Source organism: Scylla paramamosain, chromosome 11, assembly GCF_035594125.1.
Source record: "Scylla paramamosain isolate STU-SP2022 chromosome 11, ASM3559412v1, whole genome shotgun sequence".
NCBI classification, from domain to species: Eukaryota; Metazoa; Arthropoda; class Malacostraca; order Decapoda; family Portunidae; genus Scylla; species Scylla paramamosain.
The window spans coordinates 4025001-4037500 of record NC_087161.1 but is presented as its reverse complement, the minus strand read 5'-3'; the positions used below and the strand labels follow the sequence as shown (position 1 = coordinate 4037500).

Here is a 12500-nt window from a genome sequence, read left to right as displayed (position 1 = left end):
TCCCAGAAAGGCGTCCATGACACAGATATTGCTGATGGTGACCACCAAGTTGAGAGCCTCGTAGCCCAGGTACTTCATGGCGTACTTGTTGTGTTGGCCCAGCGAGGCCTGCAGGTAGTCGCCCAGCATTTCGATCTTGCCTTTGAGCTCCTCTTTATTCATAACGGGCGCCGCCAGGTCTGTGGACGCGGAATCCACCACGCCTCCCTCCCACATCTTCCACAGCCAGTATGGTGCGTAGAACATGATGGCCTGGAAAGTAATGTGGGAATCTTGCAATACCAACAACATCCGGTGATCCTAGGCGGTCACCCATCCAAACACTAACCAGACTCAACGCTACTTAACCTCGCTGATCGCACGAAAAGCGGTGTTTCATGTGGTGTGGTCGTTGCATGTAGACATGAGAGCGGCAGTGTGACATCATACGAGTACATGCATACAGAGCCTTCTACTGTATATACTATGACTTTCGCCTCCAGCACCTCCCTCGTTTTCCTCTCCCTTACTTCCTAATGTCTCTCTTTTTGCCATCACACTCCCACCATCTCTATAATGAGGCCGTATTAAAGCGACACATTGTTCTCTCCATTCATGCGTTCCCACTCTCACCGCCTACCAGCATTGTCATTGGAGACAAGCCTTCATACATATATAAATACATAACATATATACATACAATACATACAAGGACAACCTCACCTCGCCCTACGTATCTTTGTCTTCCTGTAATCCGTCTTATCTCTCGCAGTTTCAATAGTTTTGACAAGCTGGAAACCATGTGAATTTTATAGGTTGTTTTCATGCTTCTAATGACTGTTTAAGATTCTACATCACCTTTAGAGGAAAAAAGGCCCAAGAAAAACTAACTCTTCTCCTGTATGGCCTTCGAATATAGTCTTTTCAGCTTGATATGATGGCATTGTATAAGTTCTGGTAAGGATTTTGAAAGACTCCACTCACAGCAGGAAAGGTGCCATCGAATATCTAATAAAAGTGCTGGTGAGTATGAAGCTACCTTTTGCCATTACCAGGCAGATGGTTAAGAGTCACAGGGGAAGACGCAAGTGACAGAAATAACTGGAGGGGACTCGTGCATGGCGCCAACACCTGACTCGAGGGAAACGGCGAAAGCAGAAGAAAGAAAGAAAGAAAGGAAGAAGTCAAAGGGTTGAGAATGAGAGTCGTATGCAAGGCCCTCCACTCACCTGCAGGAAGAGAACGAAAGGCACCCACTGGTAATAGGCGTGGTAAACAAACTCGCCGTTAGATGTGGTGGCGCCGATGCCCGGGTAGATCTGTCCCGCACCTGAAGACGTGAGGAAGCTTGCTTAACCCTTTCACCGCGGTATGCATCGCCATATAGCACAGAATGCACTGCAGAGAACCTTTATATGCACATTCAAGAAAGGAAGAGGCTTACAATATCTCTACCTCTCTCTCTCTATCTCCTCTCCTCTCCTCTCCTCTCCCATTACTCACCCTTGTAGTGGCGTGGCAGAGTGAAGGTAGTGTGCAGCCAGCAGTAGGTTTTAATCATGTCCTCTTTCATCAGCGGGTGGTCGTTAAACGTGCACCTGTAACGAGGAGCGGGTGAGCGGTGAGCAGGTGTGATAAGGCTGCATTAGTGGGCGTGCAGCTACAGGTGGAACTGTACTAACTATCTACAGTACTCCCTAACCTGTTGCATGCTTCATAGGGCGTGTTGCATCGTTTTTTTTTTTTTTTTCGTGAATAGCTCTCTGAAAAACTAATGAATTGGGATCTTACTTTGACTGGGTGCTTTTGAGACATCACGCTAATTGTTATCTCTGTGTTTTGTATTATCCCAATCCATCTGTTTGTTTGAGAGTTATTCCCGAAAATCTGTGAACCTCGCCCCATGAAATCCACAGCAGATGGAGGAATTGAAGTGACACAAGGGAGGTAACAAAGGTGCCGCAAACAAGTTCATCAGGGAAAGCACTCAGGCATCTACAGTATTCTTGGTGTGCAGGAGAGAGTTGCAGGTAGTGGTTCAAGCTTGGCAGAGTCTGTTTTATAAAGGATTAATGGAGAAACTGTCAGATAGATTGTTAAGTATTTGGAACTGACTCAGCATCTCATTCGTAATCAACAACAAAAGTTACGACAGTAGAGAGAGAGAGAGAGAGAGAGAGAGAGAGAGAGAGAGAGAGAGAGAGAGAGAGAGAGAGAGAGATACCGTGTGTGCATAGATACTCGTATTAGTAAATGCCTTTAAATTTTAACCACACGAACAAAAAGGAAAAGTAGGTAGATAGTATATGAAAATGCAATGCCGCTCAGTGCTCACGAAGAACACTGCAGAGGCTGCTCCGGTGCCACAAGCCACCGCTGCGGTTCATACTATCACTTTCACTCTGCGATGGTGGGGAGGTTAGGTTAGGTTACGTTAGGTTAGGATATGTTACGTTAGTTTAGGTTAGGTTAAATTGCGTTCGGTTAGGTTGCGTTACGTTAGATTACGTTAGGTTAGGTTACGTTAGGTTAGGTTAGGTTATGTTAGGTTAGGTTAGGTGGGGAGTGCCACTGGAACTAGTGCAATGAGGAGGCGGGACTTACTGAATGGGGTCGCCAATGAGAGACGAGGCGGAGAGGAGGAGACAGAAGCATAGCAAAATAAGTGTGGTGAAGTTGTGGTGCAGTTTGCTGACGGGGCTGTCAATGTCTGTCTTGCCGGTCAGCTTGAGGAAACCGCTGAGGCTGGAGAGAAGACCCACCGGCATCTTGACCCAGGCCTGCTTTGTGCTCCGTTAACCTGAAGGTGCGGGAGTTTAGCTGGAGTGCCTCATAAGAATGTAAGTGACAAATACAATTGATAGATAGGTACCTTGATAAAAAGACATGTTGATAAATAGATAGGTTGATAGAAAAACAAATAGATATATGCAAGCATAGATTGAGAGAAATAGATATAGTAGATAAATGGAGAGTCACAAAGTACTATAGATATAAGAACATAACGGAAGCTGCAATAATCCATCAGACCAACTAAATTATTATCTTCACCTGATGGAAAAAAAAAAAAAATCACTGAGAACCCCACGAACCAATCATCTCTGGGACCATTGAAAGTACAAAGGGAAGCTTAAAAAAAAAAAGAAGAAGCATGACAAAAAGACCTGCTGGGGTGGCCTGGAATGGACAGACAGATGAGATGAGTGGAGAAAACGAGAGAAGATAACTTTACGTGAAGGAGACGTTAGTGGTTAGAGATGAAGTTACCTGCAGGAGGATGATGATAGTGATGGTGTGGTGATGATGGTGGTGTGTGTTACCTGTAGGAGGATGGTGATAGTGTGGTGTTGTGGTGATGGTGAGGTGTGTTATCTGCAGGGAGATGAAGAAAGTGATGGTGTGGTGGTGGTGATGGTGATGCCTTCAAGTGACGGAGAAATGGTGACTGTGAGAGCTGAAGGTGATGTGATGATGAGAGAGAGAGAGAGAGAGAGAGAGAGAGAGAGAGAGAGAGAGAGAGAGAGAGAGAGAGAGAGAGAGAGAGGGCGGGGAGGGTGGTGCTCGGGGGTTTCACGCTAATGGCTTCATTGCATGATTTGAAATGGTTTATATTGCGTCAATAGGAAACCGATAGTTACTCACGCTGATTATCTGACTTTCTCTCTCTCTCTCTCTCTCTCTCTCTCTCTCTCTCTCTCTCTCTCTCTCTCTCTCTCTCTCTCTCTCTCTCTCCTTAACTCTTCCACATATCGTCTTAATGTTTAGCTTTACTTCACGTTTGTTTATTTCTTCAAGTTAAGATTATAATTAGTGTGCCTTGTTTTTTTTTTTCTCCCTTTCATTCCCACCGTGAGAATGAACAACAATTACTGGAATGCATTGTTTAGAGTTAACGATACTGTACACACACACACACACACACACACACACACACACACACACACACACACACACACACACACACACACACACACACACACACACACACACACACACACACACACGGATAGGCAGATAATTTATTGATCCCAGTGTTAAAAGTATTGATATACGATTAAACAACAAACATGATGCATAAAACAGAAAATAAATACGAAAAGTGCCAGCTAAAATACATGAAACAAAATGGCAGTGCATTATTAAACAAACCTCTGGAAAAAAAATAATAATAAAACACAATGGAAAAAAACAACAACAGCTAGTAACACACACACACACACACACACACTCAGGGACGGGGAGGGGGAGAGGGCGTCCTTTGTCACCTCTGCGTGTCTTACAGGTCCATGTAATCACTCATTCCCAGTATTTAGTGAGTCAGCCCCTAAGTCGCGTGTCCTAAGTTTGTCTTCACGCGTAAAGGAAATGGACGGAATGGGGGTTGTCATGTAATACAACCTTATTCTGAAACACTCCGGCGCCACAACGTCACTACTTTCAAAAGAATCTAGTTGTGACACGGATTTCTAAGGGGGTTTTTTTTTTTACGGTTCTAGTGATAAATGAACAAGATTTCTACATTACTAACAGAAGAAACACTTAAGTTTAAGAACCCAGCTAATCATCTCTGTGGCTTTGGAAAATAGTCGTGATTGAGATAGCGAAGCGGTTCTGAATATCTTGACCTCCTCCTCCTCCTCCTCCTCCTCCTCCTCCTCCTCCTCCTCCAAACAGACCAAGTCACTGTACAAGTGTTGTGATGAGTGACAATAATTGGGAAATCCGGTCCTTATATGCCTAAATGCTGCTTACGTCACACACACACACACACACACTCACCACACACACACACACACACACACACACACACACACACACACACACACACACACACGTTCCTACAGTTACTCACACTCCAACGAAAAGTGTTTTGCAGTGATGCTCAGAAAGAGAGAGAGAGAGAGAGAGAGAGAGAGAGAGAGAGAGAGAGAGAGAGAGAGAGAGAGAGAATGGCCTTCGCATTCACCCAGATACGCACGCACACTCATTCGCGGACACACACACACACACACACACACACACACACACACACACACACACACACACACACACACACACACATGGCATTCCGTATTTCAACAAATAGAAGAAAAAAGCACAGTGGCTTGCTTCTATCTTCTCCTCCTCCTCCTCCTCCTCCTCCTCTCGTTTCCTAGATTGACACTTCCGCTGATTGTGACGCACTCTTATTCTCTCTGCCTCGCAGTGATGCCTTTTGTTTACTGGAAAGTACAAAAGTAAGTCGGGTTTTTTTCTTTCCCCACTTAAAAATTTTTCTCCTCGTAATTTTTATTATTATTATTTTTTTTTTTGCAAGTGTGTGTGTGTGTGTGTGTGTGTGTGTGTGTGTGTGTGTGTGTGTGTGTGTGTGTGTGGTCTCTCTCTCTCTCTCTCTCTCTCTCTCTCTCTCTCTCTCTCTCTCTCTCTCTCTCTCTCTCTCTCTCTCTCTCTCTCTCTCTCTCTCTTTAACAACACTATTTATTTATTTATTTATTTATTTATTTATTTTTTTTGAGCAGTCATTTTCCTGTATTATCATACTGCACAGTACGGAGCTAACGAGTTCATGATAAACATTCGCACCTTTTGATAGATTCTGGCACAAAGCTTTGATTTACAAATTATTCTCCTACGGCTTCTATCCTTCTCTCTGTAACTTCATCTCAAGTTTCCTTTCTGACCGTTCTATTGCTGTTGTGGTAGACGCTCGCTGTTCTTCTCATAAATCTATTAATAGTGGTGTTCCTCAGGGTTCTGTCCTGTCACCCACTCTCTTCTTATTATTCATCAATGAACTTCTAAACAAAACTTCTTGTCCTATCCACTCCTACGCTAATGATACCACCCTGCATTTTTCCACGTCTTTTCATAGACGTCCAACCCTTCAGGAAGTAAACATTTCACGCGGGGAAGCCACAGAACACCTGACTTCTGATCTTTCTAAAATTCCTGATTGGGGCAGAGCAAACTTGGTATTGTTCAATGCCTCAAAACTCAATTCCTCCATCTATCAACTCGACACAACCTCCCAGACAACTATCCCCTCTTCTTCAATGACACTCAATTATCCCCCTCTTCTACACTGAACATCCTCAGTCTGTCCTTTACTTATAATGTGAACTGGAAACTTCACATCTCATCTCTAGCTAAAACAGCTTCTATGAAGTTAGGTGTTCTGAGACGTCTCCGCCAGCTTTCTCAACACCCCCCCCCAGCTGCTAACTCTGTACAAGGGCCTTATCCGTCCATGTATGGAGTATGCTTCACATGTCTGGAGGGGGTTCCACTCATACTACTCTTCTAGACAGGGTGGAATCAAAAGCTTTTCGTCTCATCAACTCCTCTCCTCTAACTGACTGTCTTCAGCATCTCATCGCCGCAGCGTTGCATCTCTACCGCTATTTTCATGCTAGCTGCTCTTCTGATCTTGCTAACTGCATGCCTCCCTTCCTCCCACGGCCTCGCTGCACAAGACTTTCTTCTTTCTCTCACCCCTATTTTGTCCACCTCTCTAATGCAAGAATTAACCAGTATTCTCAATCATTCATCCTTTTCTCTCGTAAACTCTGGAACTCTGTCTACGTCTGTATTTCCACCTTCCTATGACTTAAATTCTTTCAAGGGGGAGGTTTCAAGACACTTATCCTTCAATTTTTGATTACCGCTTTGGACTTCTTTTCTAGGACTGGCATCTCAGTGGGCTTTTCTTTTGTTATTAGATTTTTGTTGCCCTTGGCCAGTGTCTGTCCTGCATAAAAAAAGAAAAAAAAAGTGTGCGTACAGTCACGTTTGAACTTGGTGTTCTGGGCCAATGAACCATGCTTTTTGAACTTCCGCGATGTAAGGCTTCTGTCGTGACAAAGATGTTGCACAGTTTGTCTAACTACTGGAAATAGATACTCAAATAGATATTCAAATTTACGTAGTGAATAATATTTGTACAGAAAACACGTCTGATACGTCGCCAGGAACTCCTTTTCTTGTTCTATCTTCATTTAGTGTAGCACTACCAGACTCCCCTTAAACCGACCGAACGAGTCTGGTGAAGCTCAGAATGAACCAAGGCGGTGAGTGAGTCCTTCCCTTTAGCAACTTCACACCCAAATACTCTGGATTTAGTGGACAAGGACAAGCGGTGAAGCTTCATGTGAGTTAAGGCGGCGAGGCGAAGAGTCCGTCAGTCAGACCGCGTTCACAAAACAGGGAGTAACTGTCGACTGTCGAGACTTCAAATATCGGATAACATTTACATGTTAATAAGAACAAAACAACACAACACAGCAGCACGACATTTGAAGGATCCTGAATCCTCCACACCCATACGTAACATCAAGTAAACATACACAACCATACTGTAATGGTAACAAATTCAGAGGGGGAATCAAACCATGGACTCACCGTATCTGTAGCGTACCCGGGACCCTTGTACTCACTCACTCACTCACTTACTCACTGACGACAGTGCAGGATGAGCGTTATGCCATTCACTCTTATAACGACATTCCGTTCCCTCACCCTCTCTCCCGGTCTTACGTCACATACAAAGAAAAGAAGGCAAAGGCGAGAAGGAACCGAAGGAGGGAGGGAGGGGGTGCGTGGGTTAAGAAAATAAAAGTGAGGGTTTACCAGTTCAGTAGAATATGAAGTAATACCTGTTGTGTGTGTGTAATACTTGTTGTTGTTGTTGTTGTTGTTATCATCATCATTATCGTCATCATCACCATTATCATCATCATTTTTATTACTACTACTAGTTGTAATAATATTCATGCTGCTGTTGCTGCAAATAATAATAATAATAATAATAATAATAATAATAATAATAATAATAATAATAATAATAATAATACTGATCATCATGATTATGATGATATAACAACAACAACAACAACAACAACAAACAAACAAACAAACAAGCAAACAAAAGACACCACCACCACTATGTACTGTTACAGCTGCAGGAACAGTTAGCTGTAAGGGCGTGGAGGGGGTGGGGGGTGTTTGGGAAGCCCTGGAGCACCGCCGTGTACTGGCTAGGCATGGGCGGAAACCCACGACAGGGGATCACTTTGAGACACAAAGCTTTGAAACACTCCATCCTGCCTACAGCAAGTACAGTACACATCAGCAAGTACACATGCTTCATACTTAAACACGCAAATAATTACAGTTTGTAGGCAGCCCACTTGGAGCTTTAAGTTTTTTTTTATTATTATTATTATTTTTAGCAGTACCGGATTATTATTTATTGATTATTTTATTTATTTTATTTATTTCTTGGAGATTGACGCACTGTTTCAAACTAATGGTTAAAAATACGCAACTAAACCCAAAAACCCCCAACACATAATTGCAACGGTAAATAATACTAAACACGAACAAAGTTTGAGTGAAGTCTCAATTACTGATGGTTGTAACACCACAGCATTTACGAAAGGACTAGTTACAAATTAATCTAACAAACTTTTAACGGTAGCAAAATATGTTAGAATAAAAATAGCCAGTGACTGATGACCAACTTGGAAAAACCTGACCCACCGTGCCTTTGTCCTCTCTGCCCTGGTCTTCATGCGCAGCCTTACGAAAGAATCGGCATTTGGCTTCGGCAGGAGACAAGCCATAGCGTCAACACACAGCAGTCACAAGTGGTAGCCAATCCTGGTGTGCAGTTCCCTGTCACCACGGCCCGTATTCTGAAACATTTTGCTGTCTCACTACGAGTACTTTCAAAGGCCACGGAGGTAACTATCCAGGTCCTCAAGAGTGTTTTTCTTGTTAATAATGTATAATTCTTTTTAACCTGTCAATAGAACAATAAAAACATTCTTATCTTCACATATACCGGTTCTAATTAGCATTTCTGAAAGATGCATCGATATTTGCATGGAGTCTTACCATGAGCTTCATTGTCGAGGTAATCATTTCTTATGCTGAGTTTCTGGCGAGGCTCATGAATCCTTTGTGTGATGCAGCAATCAGCGATCCAATCCACCTTGTCTCCAGTTTGCAGTGTTCCATCCTGTATCTTGTACGACCCTTCCTTCCACTGGCGCCAGGTGTTTGCGCGAGTCAGCATTTCGATCACTTATTTTTCGATTTGTTACCTTTATTGTTGTTGTTGTTCTTCTCTTTTAATTTCTCATTGACACACACACACACACACACACACACAAATTTAATACAAAAGGAAAAAAGGAAAAAAAAAATTACGCATGTTTCCCCATCATTTCAATTTCATGTCACTCCTCGTCATGTCACACACACGAACATGCAGGCTGGTCATACTAAGGCTATACTATTCATACTATTCAGAAACACTTTACTTTCTCACCACGACTATTTTCAAAGGCCACAGAGATGATTAGCCGGGTTCTCAAGAGTGTTCCTCCTGTTAATAATGTAGAAATCTTATTAATCTGTCATTATAATCGTAAAAACACTTTTAATAACTCGCGTAGCTTATTAGAGCCTTTTGAAAGTACTGTGAGTGCGGGACAGAAATGTTATAAAAAAACTGCATCAGTACAAAGTCTTATCTGTTGACACATTTCCATTCTCTCTCTCTCTCTCTCTCTCTCTCTCTCTCTCTCTCTCTCTCTCTCTCTCTCTCTCTCTCTCTCTCTCTCTCTCTCTCTCTCTCTCTCTCTCTCTCTCTCTCTCTGTGTGTGTGTGTGTGTGTGTGTGTGTGTGTGTGTGTGTGTGTGTGTGTGTGTGTGTGTGTGTGTGTGTGTTTCTCGTTTTCCTTTTTACTCCTTTTTTTTCTTGTTAATTTTTCTTTCTCTATGTATTCTTGTTTTTTTTTTCTTTCCACTTCTCCCTTTCCTGTTTTTTTTTTCTCATTTCCTTCTTTTTACCTTTGTCCTTTGTAAATCACTGTCTTTACACACACACACACACACACACACACACACACACACACACACACACACACACTTATATAGCAGTTCTTTTCAGGTAATGGAGATGTAAAACAGCCAGTTAATCAATAAATCAGTCATCACTCGGTCAACCAGTTAGCCAGGCAGTCAGTCATTTAGCCAGTCATTCCAGTCATTCAGCTATTCAGCTATCAGTCAGTCTTTTACTCAGTTAGTCAGTACGTGAATACAGTCGGTTCAGTCAGTCGGTCAGTTAGTCTGTCATGTTCTCAGTTGATTAATAAATGAGTCACTTAGGCATTCAGTTCAGTAACTTAGGTCATCAATAATTGAGTTAAATTAATTGTCAGTCAGTCAGGCTGTCTGTCCTGTATACGAGTACATTCACTCATTCGTTCGTTCATTCTGTCAATCAGTCAGTCAGTCAGTCGTTCAATAAGTCAGTGAGTAGTGGACTGAGTGAGTTAGTTTAGATGACACAAAGGAAGTTCATATCTCTCTCTCTCTCTCTCTCTCTCTCTCTCTCTCTCTCTCTCTCTCTCTCTCTCTCTCTCTCTCTCTCTCTCTCTCTCTCTCTCTCTCTCTCTCTCTCTCTCTCTAATGTGCATGGCGTGTAGGTGGGTGACGGAGGTTGTGGTGGTGTTGGGGTTGGTGATACCTGTGGTTGTGGTTGTGGTTGTGGTTGTGGTTGTGTTGATAGTGGTGATGTGGTTGTGGTTCTTGTTGTAAGAAATTTTTGGTTAAGATAATTCCCCCTGTTGATAATCCTAACCTAACCTAGTGTAACCTCACCTAACTTAATGCAGTCCTACCTTATCTAACCAAACCTAACGTAACTTAAGTCATTCCTAACCTAGTCTAATTTAACATAAGCGAACTTAACCTTACCTAACTTAGCCTTACCTTACCTTACCTCACTTCACCTTACCTGACCTTACCTGCGTTGACATGACATAACACAACAAACATATCATAGCGTAACGCAACGCAACGTAAGCTAAACCAACTAAATCATCTTCCTTATGAAAAATTTTAGTTAGCTGAAAGTTTGTGGGTTTAATTCACTTGGAAAAACTTGTGGTGTACGAGTTATGATATTGGAGTTAGTAATGATGACACAAGAGTCAGCTCAGGACTTCAGTAATGTACAAGTCTGAAATGTGTTTTAATCTCCTGTGCCCAGAGGAGAAAGTTACAGCCGCTCGCCACGCCAGCATAGGCCTGAGTGACGCACAGTTGTCCCAGTGAATCATTAGTGTATAGGAATGAGGTTAGGATCAGGTACAAAAAGGAGCACCCTGCACCACAGCTATACCATGCCATTATTAAACCCTGCCATTATTGTACCACTGTTACTGTATTCTGCCATTATTAAACACTGCTATTATTGTATCATATCATTACTGTACCATGGCATCACTGCACCCTGCACCGCGCGCCACATCGCACCATCTGGCACATTCGATAGATAAAAACTTAAACACGTATTTAATTACAGTGTGAGTAATTAAATGTTGTATTTACGAATATACTTTTTTATTCATGATATTAAAATGACCATCTAATTACTATTTGTTGGTCTGTTTTCTATTCATGAATGCTTGTCATTATTATCTGATACATTAGCACAAGTTTGGCATGTGTGTGTGTGTGTGTGTGTGTGTGTGTGTGTGTGTGTGTGTGTGTGTGTGTCCCAGCGCGAGCCAAGTAGTTTGTTTGTTTTCATTATTAATTTTGCAGTTCCGGATGTCGTTGGTGTCGTCTTAATTATTTACTTATTTATTTATTCATTCATTTATTCGCGCCTATTGTTTAACTTTTAATGAGGGGAAGCCTCGCGTTACGGCCACAACAAAACAACACTGCACATAATGTTTTCGCGTCCACTTCGCCCATTTTTACTCCAGTTACCTGCACTTCCAACCTTCGCATTTATGGTCATTTAACACAATATGAGTTTTCAATTACATGTTTGCAATCCTGATACAGTTTCTGGCGGCGTGTAGTATTTCGAAATATTTATCTATTTGTATTAATTTCCATGCAGAGTTTAGATTCTCGCATCACTTTCTTACATGATCAATAAATGGTGAGTAAAGTGATGGACGTACGCAACCAGAACGCCACACTGCATGAAGCTGGTTTAGCGGGAATGGAAGAGATGAAATGTTCGGATGTATAATGTGCTTTCAGATAACACTGGGGGAAAAGCGTTATTTATATGGAATTAGAAGGAAATTGATGTGCACTTAGTGTGTGTGATGCTGTGTTGAGTGTCGTATAGCAAGAAGATTGAGGTGCGAGGTGGCGTGAGGAGGAAAACAAGTTGACGAAGTGGGAGCCAGACTGTTATGACGTCACCGTGTAGATACCATTTGAAGGAGAGACAGAGAGAGAGAGAGAGAGAGAGAGAGAGAGAGAGAGAGAGAGAGAGAGAGAGAGAGAGAGAGAGAGAGAGAGAGAGACTATTTTGTATTAACTGTTTGATGAGTGTTAGGATACCTTCTCAAACTCCCCATCCCCACCTCTCTCTCTCTCTCTTTCTCTCTCTCTCTCTGTCCAGAGATGTATATGAGGGAAAAACACAATGAGAAGCAATAAAATGAGGGAGAAAGAGGAGCACGGTAGAGATGAGTGATGATG

The 12500-nt window shown here is 42.4% G+C and overlaps 1 protein-coding gene across 2 annotated transcripts in view; it reads right to left on the bottom strand.

Moving 5' to 3' along the window:
- Window positions 1–7467, bottom strand: part of LOC135104845 (innexin inx2-like) — a 9708-nt gene extending 2241 nt beyond the window's left edge. Inside the window, exons 1-5 of one of the 2 annotated variants that reach the window (XM_064012523.1) lie at window positions 7378–7467; window positions 2584–2779; window positions 1483–1577; window positions 1209–1309; window positions 1–252 (exon numbers count right to left, since the gene is read on the bottom strand). The exon at window positions 1–252 is cut by the window's left edge and continues 2241 nt beyond it. In XM_064012523.1, coding sequence (XP_063868593.1) covers window positions 1–252; window positions 1209–1309; window positions 1483–1577; window positions 2584–2747 — 612 coding nt within the window. In that variant the 5' untranslated portion in view covers window positions 2748–2779; window positions 7378–7467. The remainder of the gene's footprint in view (window positions 253–1208; window positions 1310–1482; window positions 1578–2583; window positions 2780–7377) is intronic. The other variant, XM_064012524.1, reaches the window with a different exon arrangement.
- Between the last annotated feature and the right edge of the window lie 5033 nt (window positions 7468–12500).